The sequence below is a fragment of the Vigna umbellata genome, chromosome 9, assembly GCF_029865625.1.
Source record: "Vigna umbellata cultivar VRB3 chromosome 9, Vumbellata_1.0, whole genome shotgun sequence".
NCBI classification, from domain to species: Eukaryota; Viridiplantae; Streptophyta; class Magnoliopsida; order Fabales; family Fabaceae; genus Vigna; species Vigna umbellata.
The window spans coordinates 31,324,887-31,335,568 of record NC_142173.1 but is presented as its reverse complement, the minus strand read 5'-3'; the positions used below and the strand labels follow the sequence as shown (position 1 = coordinate 31,335,568).

Sequence of the window (10,682 nt, the reverse complement as noted above, 5' to 3'; positions counted from 1 at the left end):
ACCCCACCAACCATTCCGCTTACAAATCCAACCCCTCCTCATCCTTCCGACGCAAACCCATCTTCGCTGCTGCCGCCAATGCAGCAGTCACCGTCGCCGCCGCCGGAGGAAACTGCCCCTCCAAATCCTCCAAGTGTGGCGGGGCCACCTATTAATACACCTACACTAGGGTCGGCGCTGGTGGCACAAGCTCCCGTGCATGTTTTTTGTGTAGCTTTGTATCTGTAGTTTTCAGATGACAATTGGGTTAAAAAGGAAAAGGAAAATTGGTATCGGTTAGAACCTGGTTTGACAGCAATGTTATTGCCTTTGATTTTTCTAAGAATCTAAATGACTTTTAAGCCTAGAGAAAGGTATAATTGCCTCCACAATGAGAAGTTGTTTGGTTGCAGGAAGTTTCGTGATTTGCAATAATAGATATGTGTATATACGAAGCTAGTTGTGGCATAATTATGCATATTTTTGGCTATGGCTATATCATAATTTGTGGTGCTGGACAAGGAGGGGAGGTGTGCGGCTGCGACGTTGACAGGGAGTTTGATGAACAAGAAGAGTGGAAAAAGCTCAGCGTCAGATGCAAGGAGGGAGAGGGAGGAAGAGAAGCAGGAAAAATTGACTTTGTGTCAGAAAAAGAAAAAAATAAGGTAGCACACAATTAGCCAACTCAGCGTAATTTTAAGGGTATTAGTTTTGGAGGACGAAAAATTATAGTTTACTTAAGGACAAGGATCAAAGTGTACCAAAGTTTGAAAGAGGGACGAAAAATAAATCGCTTTGAGGAACTAAAAATATATTTAACCAAATATAAAAATATTAATATAATTAAATTATATATTTCATATAATTAAACTAATAATTAATTTTTTATATAATTAAAAAATACAAAAATCATATAAAAAAATATGTATCTACATTATTTAACTATCATCATAAATAACAATAAACCAATATATTATAAAAAAACATTAAATTTAAAAACTAGTTATATATAACAACGTGCTAAATAAAAAATATAAATATAAACTAATAACGAGAAGATCTTAAAAAATACATTATTAAAATACATAAAAAAAACATAAAAAATAATACATCAAAAATACATTATTAAAAGATATATCTTTTATATATATATATATATATATATATATATATATATATATATATTACATTATTAAAATATCTTCAAAAATAATATAAAATAATAACAATAAAGTAATATAATAAAACAAAAAAGTTTAAAAGATGAACCTTAAATGGATGTTAGCATCCGTCAACGGATGTCAACACCTCTTCTTTTCTTTTACACATCTGAGACGCTGCACTGCACCTTCACTACTACACCTTCAAGCACCACCACCAAGACTGACCTTTGGCATCGCTCTAGATCAGTTCCTTGCACTACCACCAGCAACCTTTGCAACCTCCCACTAAACACACTCACACCACCACCACACTCACAGCACAATGAAACACCATCATACTTTCACAAGATAATGCATAATGAAACAGTTAGAGGAAGAAGTCAAAAGTTAAAGAGGAAGAAGAACTTGTCTGTATTGCATGCATTCATATAGGGGACCATTAATAGGTAATTAATGGGATGGGTGGAAGTTGAAAAATATTAACCCTAAAAATTAAATTAACCGAATGACAAAACAGAAATGGGGAGGTGCAGATAGTAGTGGGTGATGGTGTAAGAAGCAACGCTGGGCCATTTAGAAGATAATTTTTAAAATTTATCTAATTACAACACATGAGGTATAGATACAAATATAAATTATTTTTATTTTCAACCATCCTTGAGTTACATCATCCTAATTATTTAATTAGCCTTCTCTTTTGACCTGATAAATAACAAATAAAAAGTTGGAAAAATAATTTAAACTGTCCATAAAAATAGTCAGAGGGAAATAATCGTTTATGAAATAAAAAATTGTAATAAATAATGAGCATGTGGTACGAAAAGATAGCATAGATACAATAAAAAAATTTAAGTAAAATTTTTAATTATATTTTTAGTTTATATGGTTTTTTATCATTTAAATAAAAAGTTAATTTTAGTTCTTCAAATTTAATAAAATATGATTTTGGTCTCTAAGTATTAAATTTGATATACTAGAACATTTTCAAAATCATGACTAGAATTATATTTTGTTCATTTCGAAGGATTAAAATAAATTGTTTTAAATATAAAGAAATAAAATCATAATTGTTCTAAAGTTTAAGAAGTAAAAACGTAATTAGATAAAATAACAATAAAATAGGGAAAAAGAAACAGAGAAAATGGAAAGAGGGGAAAACGAAAACCCTAGACGAAACACTTTGTATAAAAGGAAGCACTGAATCCCTAAATTATCACAGCATTCCTCAAATCAGAATAGCAGCAATGGGGATTTGTACAGTTCAGCCCATCCCTCTCTCGAAACTTCCTAACGCTTCCTCTTTTCTCCCTAAGCCCTCTCTTTCTCACAGAGTATCCCTTCTCACTCCCACCGTCACACTTTTTTCTCGTACGTTTTGTATCCCTTTCAATTTCTTTTCAATCCTAACAAAAACCGATGGTTCTGTCTTTTTGGTGTTTTTCTTTGATTTTTGATTATCTTCGTGTTGTATGGCGTTATTTGTGTATCTTTTATGGAGCCATTGGTGTGAATGTATTTTAATACTGGACTTTTGTTTTTGTTGTATTTTATTACACGACAGGATCTATTTTCTTGACAAACTTGTTGCCAAGGGCTATACCTTCTGAAGAAATATCCAGTGGGGCAAGTCAATTTTTCAATGAGAAACGCGATGTTGTGATAACCCTGGAGGATGGTAAAGCTGATGATAAAAACGAGTTGGAGAAAACGGTGAACGAAAACGCAAAGACAGAGTTACCCGAAGAAGGACTGGGCTTGTCTTTTGATTTGCTGGATAAGTTCAATGTGAGGGTCACGTTAACCACATTTCCTATTACACTTTTTAACTATGAATTTGTCGTTCAGGACGCCTGTTTTATTTTTTTCATGCCTGTTTATGTTTGTTTGCATTTCAAATCTTGAGTTGTTATGTTTACGAACCGGTTTGTTGATTTGATGGCGTTTATATGGCTGGCTATATTTGTTTCCATTTCAAGTATGGAGTTGCTATGATGATAATCCAGTTTTATTGACGGCATTTAGAAAATGCTTGGTGATATTTCGGCAATCTTGTCGATCTGAGCGGTTACCTGAGCAACTCTTTACGTTCACCTTTTTGTTTTTTTTTTTGTGAAATTGTATATGGTTTTAGCCTTTTCTGTGCATTTCTGCCAGTGTTCGATCATAAGCCTGATTTTCATTTTTTTATCTTTAATGTTCGTTTTAGAAATGATATTTTTTATTTCTTCTATCCATATTTTAGCCATTGCTAGTGTCGTGTTTGTAGTTTATACTTAACGTCAGACCATGTGATTGCTCTGACAACATTTGTGCTACATGTTTTTTCTGGACATAAACCTTTTTAATGACTTATTAATGATTGTTTGTCCATCTTCATCGTGTCTCAAACTTCATTTTTTTTCCTTGGTTAGCTTGTACTCCTTAGTGTTATGGTACTGGTACACCGGGTTTTCTTTTTCAATGATTTGTTTCTTGTAGTTTAGGTTATGTCAATGTCTCTCCAAGGTACAGTTTTTTTTTCTCATTATATTTTTATTCATTGACCTGTCTTGTGTGAAATCAAATATTCTAAAGTAGAAAATGAGTTTTCCCTGCTATTAAGAGTCAGTTTCATTTCTATATAAAATTTCCCTGCTTCAGTATTTTTGGTTCAAATGTATTATTGTTACATTTCGATTTCACAACCTTACCTAAAAACTGTTGGAAAACTATTTGTCTGAAGGAAGCATCAATGTGTGGGTTCCTTCGGTTTCTTTACCAAAGTGATTTGATATTGATTTTAAATCGTCTTCATAACATCAATACATTATTTCTAATTTGATTTGATTTTGTGATGCACCATTAAGGTCTGCTGCGTGTGAAAACTGATTGCTTTCTTTACTACTCCTGGAAAGAAGGTTGTGTAATTCTCGCTCTCTGTATGAATGCATTCCATGATTGATTTGCCATTAAAATTAAGTAGACGTAGATTTGATGTGTTTATAAAATCTAACTGGTCTCGTTTTTTGCCTTTTAACAGTTTGACACAAATGACACTGGTTCCATTGTCTTGTATGGAGGTGGTGTCTTGACTGCTCTGTGGCTAACAACCGCCGTTGTGGGTGCAATTGATTCTATCCCATTGGTGTGTATCATTTGATGTTCATGTGAACTTTTTCACAAACCCAAAGCCAACTTTTTCAAATACTGATGTTTGTTGTTCATTATTGTTGCACAGTTTCCTAAGTTGCTGGAAGTTGTTGGGCTTGCATACACAGTATGGTTTACTTCCCGTTATCTGCTTTTCAAGGTACTAATTTCACTATGTTTGATTGATATGTGCATCTTGGTTGTGCCCAGATTAATTAAATTTGTTAACATGCAGCAAAGTAGAGATGAACTGGCTACTAAAATAGAGGAGGTAAAGGAGCAAATTTTTGGTTCAGAAGATAATTGATTCTCCCAAACGGATGTAACATTTGTGTTGCCACTTCATGATTGTACAGTAACAGTTACTTTTGGTTTGGTTTAGTCTGCCCCGCACTGAGCCATTACTCTATATGCAGCATACAGTTAGTGTTGGTTGAGAATTAAAAATATAGCCAGCAAGGTATTTTTGCCTGTTTGTGTGTTTTCGATTTTTCTTTTGGTTATGTAAGGTCTAGGTTTTCACTCTTTATAGATTTCTAAAATAAACTGGATATCTAACGATAACGTAGTGTTGGGTTTAGGGTTTGAAAAGCTTCCTTTGGTTACAATTTAGGAAGTACATTTGGAGAAGAACGGAGGTGATTTGAACATCTTTATTTGAAATAGTATTTTTTTTAAACCGAAAATGGATTTACTTAGTGAATAGAGAACTATATTTTTTTAGTGAAATTCTTGTCATCTGAGCTAGCTAAATACAGTCCTTTATATAATCCTTTTCACCTCGGCTAGATGACTGAATTAAATCTCTCTTCAAATCTTGTTTTATAGACGAATCATACACCCCCATATAGGGATGAGGGGACCAAGTATAACAATGAAAGATGAAAATGATCGTTGATGTTTTTGTAATACATTATAATTATAATTGCCATTTTATAGGTTTGTTGAAAATTAATATAGGTTATTTTGAGGGAATAATTAATATAGCTGATCATCTTCAAAAATGCTCTTCTGAAGGATGCAATTTTCCTTTAATCACTAATAAAATTTGCAAAAACTAACAAAACTTAGTTGATAAAATTTAAAAAGTATTTTAAATGTTTGTTTAATTATATTTTTTCAATTCTAATGAAATCTCTATTTTTATACATTAATAAAAATTATAATATATCACTTTTATCAAGACTATACAAAGAATAAAAATTAGATTAATAATAACTAAAATTTAATAAAGATTTTTTATCTTTAGAATTTTAATATAAGCTGGATGTGATAAAAAATTTCATGACACGTTAAATTATTATAGTAAATAAAATTTATTTATGCAATTATAATAATATAATTTGAGTTAGAAAATAAAAATAATTATATAAAAAAGTATTAAAATAGTATTTTATATAATAAAAATAAACAACACATAAAAATATTAAAAAAATTTATCTAATACATGTACACTTTGATAAATTGAACAAGTTTACATGTAATTAATGGTATGATAAAGTAAAAAATATTTCAGAGATCTAATAATTCTTTTAAATATTAACCTAGTCAAAGGATAGATAACAAGTTTCAACTAAATATTAAAATAAAAGAAAAAAAATTAAAAAGTTAAATATGATTTTGATTCCTTAATTTTCATTAAAAAATGAAATTAATCTTTTTTATAAAATTTTAATCTAATTTAACCTCTTAACTATATAAATATATAAATTTAGTTTTTTTAATAATTTTGTTAAGTTTATATAAGTTTAATAAAATGGGTTAAAGAACTAAATTTACATATTTTTAAAAATAAGATACTAAGTTAGGTTAAAATTTCAAGTTGAGACTAATTTTAATTTGGGTTAAATATGTTTTTAGTCCCTAAACTATTGGTCGTTTCTGGTTTTCGTTCATCTTTCAAAATAAGGTACAATTTGGTCCTCATCCTTTTCGAAACTTTGGTTTTAGTTCTCGAAAACTAACACCGTTAAAAATTTGGTAGTTTTCGAGATTAGTTTTCGAGGACGAAAACTAGAAACGGCCAATAGTTTAGGAACTAAGAACATATTAACCCTTTTAATTTTCATAGTTATTGAAGAAAAACTCATTTAATCCAAAAATTAGTTTATATTATGAATTAGTCTCTAAATTAATTATTAGTATCAGTTACCAAGAGTTTAGCTACTAGAAAAGATAGTTTCCAATCATATTTTTTTTATCAAAAACATTAGTCATTATTTAAGAATTTTATTATAGTGCTCTGTATTAACTTTATGTTGTTAAGGACTTTTAAGATAGCATATTTCTTAGCTTTTCATTTTAGAACCTTATTATTTGTTTTTAAGAATGAAATTTGTTAAAGATGGATTAACTTGATACCAATTTATATATCAAATGTATTAATAAAAGCATATGATTATGCTAAAATATAACTAATTATTTATAAATTGTAAAAATATCCATTTGTAAATAATTAATTATTTAAAAATTATTAGTTATAAAATTATTAGTTATAAATAATAAATTATTTAATTAATTTTATAATTAATATTTGATTCTTGCTCTAATGTTGAGATTTGACATGACTTTAACATTATAGGAATTTTCACATATACTTTCTATTGGAGTGATGAATAAGAAGCATGCTTATAACAAAACACTTTGAACGAATAACGGTTAAAAGTGACTTATCACCTCTGCATATCGAAATATTATGGTGTTCATGGTGGTATCAAGTGATCACTTTTAAACTCATATGTGACCACAAGAAACATAACAACCAATATTGTTCTAGAAGAAGCTTCCAATGACCAAATGGATCATAGGGATGAAATGCATTCAAACGTAATACATTCAACAACAAATTATGTTATGTGCAAAAGCCACCGAACAACCTATTATCATTATTTTTTTAGAAGGGCATTTTTTATTTGATAACGAAATGTGAAAAATTGAGTTACGGAGGAATCATAAGAAGAAAGATAACTAAGATAAGAAAAAAAAAGAATCTAAGACATCAAAAAGGTTTTAGGATGTCCTAAATAGAAACATGATTAAGGAGTTTGAAGAGAATCACGAGAAGAAAGATAACTAAGATAAGAAAGAAAAAAAAGAATCCAAGACATTAAAAAGGTTTTAGGATTTCCTAAATAGAAACATGATTAAGGAGTTTGAAGAGAAGTTTCGCCAAGTGAAGGGTTAAAAAGGACTTTAAGAACTCTTTGTAATAATATAGACTAAAATAAACTTACCTTTTACTCAATTTAACTTAACTTGGGAATGAGTTACCAATTTGGAGATGAGAATAAGCTTAAAGAAAACTCTTTATAATAAGATTGGAATAAAATTACCTTGCGCTCTTTAGCATGGGAACGAGGAGCCTAGAGATATGAAAATGAGTTAAGTACTTAGATATAGGTCAAACACAACGTCACTCTTGTTTGTACTTAAAAGTTTACCCATTATCACTTATATAAGGAGTTAAGTATGTTTTCATAACAAAACTTAACCTAATTAAAAACAAAAAATGATTCGGTGAAAAAAAGTTGTCTTTTTTTTCATACGTTTTGTAACATCCCAAAAATACAGTAATAACCATATAATAGAATTAATTACATTTCATAATCAAACAGTGCAGTCTTACACTAATACCAACGTTCAAAAACCGAACGGCGTTAAGTACAGAGTTAATTTACAATATTACAGAAATAAGAAAGAGTCAGGATCGAACGGTTTTACAAAACCAATTACCGAACGATCGCTTACAAACAACTAACACCTAATACTACCGAACGACCTAAGGTTCGGCCTTAACTTCAACGTCCACCAGATTCTCCTCTTCAATCACATCTTCCAAAAATGCTTCTCCTTCTGCTCACATCCACACGGATGATCATTGCAATGACAAGACGGTCGTACAAGGACGAGACAACACAAGGAAAATACAGGGTAAGCTTATATAATTTAATTCATACATCAACATAAAAATTAAACATTTCAACAACACAAGAATAGTTCAACACATATAACTATACGAAAGCTATCACTAGACGGACCGTCCGGACTGTATGAATCTGTGTAGCTACAGGCGTTCTTGCACCCGGGTGATGTAGTAACTGGGATACACTCAACAGCTGCCACCCGAGGTTAGCCCTATCCAAAGTACCCCTAAGGACTAGGACCTCCTGCCGTTCCCACACATGACCTACCCTCCTCTACGTGAGGACGAGTACTCATGGAACATCAGGATGAACTGCCAGCATTAGCATGCCTACAGTCATACTTTACCAATTTCAAATATTCAATACATGAGTCGTTCCTCCCCGGAACGCTCGTTCAACTTCACATAATTTTATTCATACTCAATCTTGTTTTCATCTTTCACTATCACTTTACTCAATTTTCTCTTTCATTTCCAATACGCTTAAATTCATCATTTGCTCTAAGAGTATAAAATACCGACCGTTCAAACCCCTTTAGAACAAGGACGAACGATAAGAATGACAATTTTCCCATTCAGAACAGAATAAGACTAAGAGAGTTACTTTTGGATTTAAGAAATGAACTGAGTAAACTAGTGAAATATGTGACGAACGGTATTTACCACGTGAGTCAGTTGAATGAACTAACTCTCTTGAGTTCAAACCAATACTTAAGGAATAGGTCAAATATGGAGGCCTTAGGCCGGATCCAATAAAAGAAGACTAATCAAGAGGTTAAGAAATTATATTTAGAATAGTTCACATACGGAAATCCAATGCCAGTAAATGACCGAACATGGTAAAGGAAAATATTACTGAAGTTGGACGAACGCTATTTCAACAAGCTTGATAATTAAAGACAAGTATGAGCGTTCGGTATAAGACCGAGCACTACTCATTAGGAGCGCTAGGTATAAGACCAAACACTAATTAGTACGGACGCTAGGTGTAAGACCGAGCGCCACTTATTACGAGCGCTAGGTATAAGACCGAGCACTACTAGTCTTAAAGTATGAGGGTATATATATGTATTACTTTATTTCGGATATCCGGGTACAACTATGCTTGGACGAATGCTCAAACATAGTGTTCCACATGAGGACGCTCGTCCTCGATTAGAATTCTCTCCAAATGAAAGAATTCCAGTTTTAAACAGTTTACTAGAAAATCCGAACGGTAGAGGACCGTTCGATGACGAACGTAAATTATCATTATAAGATTGAGCACTACTAGTCTTAAAGTATGAGGGTATATATATGTATTACTTTATTTCGGATATCCGGGTACAACTATGCTTAGACGAACGCTCAAACATAGTGTTCCACATGAGGACGCTCGTCCTCGATTAGAATTCTCTCCAAATGAAAGAATTCCAGTTTTAAACAGTTTACTAGAAAATCCGAACGGTAGAGGACCGTTCGATGACGAACGTAAATTATCATAGTGGACATTTCATATTCAAATTTTCATTTATCTCAAATTCAAATTTCAACACATCGGTTCATAACCTTATAACTTCACTCCAATATCAATTTACATACTTTATAGAATCCATATTTATTATTCATACTCCAAAACGATTACTCATATTCACATTCATACATATCAACCAACATGCACCATATTCACTCAGTCAAACAACGAACGTTCATACAAAACAACTACATACAGATTAAATTAAATAAGCTTCCCTTACCTGGATCAGTGAGTGAAACGTCCTAAACATAAGATTTTGGGTTCGTCCGCCTACAGCTTTCTACCCTCAAAGATCACTTAACTCTTCCAACTAAATTTAACCAAAACAAAATCAAGAATAACTTAGACTATACCTCCTTCATGCAACCAGAATTTGGCTTTGCATGTAACAAAAGAACGCACGACGAAGAAGAGAAACTTACCAGCTCAAACTTGAAACTTGTTCGGTTTAAGAGGAAGCTTGGGACGTCGGGAATACTCCTGCGGTCTCTGAATGATGAACGGAGAAGAGAAGGATGAGTTACAGTAGAGAGAAGGGAAACTTCTAGAGAGAAGGAGGAGGAAATGGAAAAATCAGAATTTGGAAAGGAGAAGGTGCATGCAGAGGAGAGTGGGCTGGGTTTTCAGAAAATCATTTTTGTCTGCCCCACGTCCAAACAGATGTGCGCTCTCCTGTAGACACCTGTCCTCCACTACTGTCTTCCATTCTTGACACCTGGCGTTAGTTTACAGAGTTTTGGGTGCGTTTTAATGATTCTAAGTAGGGGTTTTTTTTTGGGTGCATTAAATGAGATTAAACAGGTGGGATTTGGGTTAAATTTCCAAGGTCTGACACGTTTCCTTTTCTTTGCAACAAAGTGATAGAGGGATAGTATTAGATGTAGTTAAAACAGAGGAGATGGGATGATTTTAATATTTGATATGGCTAGCATTGCTCTTGGAGGAGACACACCAATGGATGGTGATGGCTGTG

General features: G+C 32.1%; 1 protein-coding gene and 1 non-coding gene across 2 annotated transcripts; both read left to right on the top strand.

Moving 5' to 3' along the window:
• Positions 1 to 2,342: 2,342 nt before the first annotated feature.
• On the top strand, positions 2,343 to 4,742 carry LOC148193211 (protein CURVATURE THYLAKOID 1D, chloroplastic-like). Its single transcript, XM_088098088.1, has 5 exons — positions 2,343 to 2,510; positions 2,704 to 2,927; positions 4,162 to 4,266; positions 4,360 to 4,431; positions 4,507 to 4,742. Exons 1-5 carry the CDS (start codon positions 2,387 to 2,389, stop codon positions 4,576 to 4,578), a joined length of 597 nt encoding a protein of 198 aa, XP_087954214.1. The 5' UTR covers positions 2,343 to 2,386; the 3' UTR covers positions 4,579 to 4,742.
• LOC148193212 (small nucleolar RNA snoR128) lies at positions 3,126 to 3,219 on the top strand. The gene has a single exon (XR_015782450.1). It is a non-coding gene; the product is annotated as a small nucleolar RNA snoR128 (small nucleolar RNA).
• Positions 4,743 to 10,682: the final 5,940 nt, after the last annotated feature.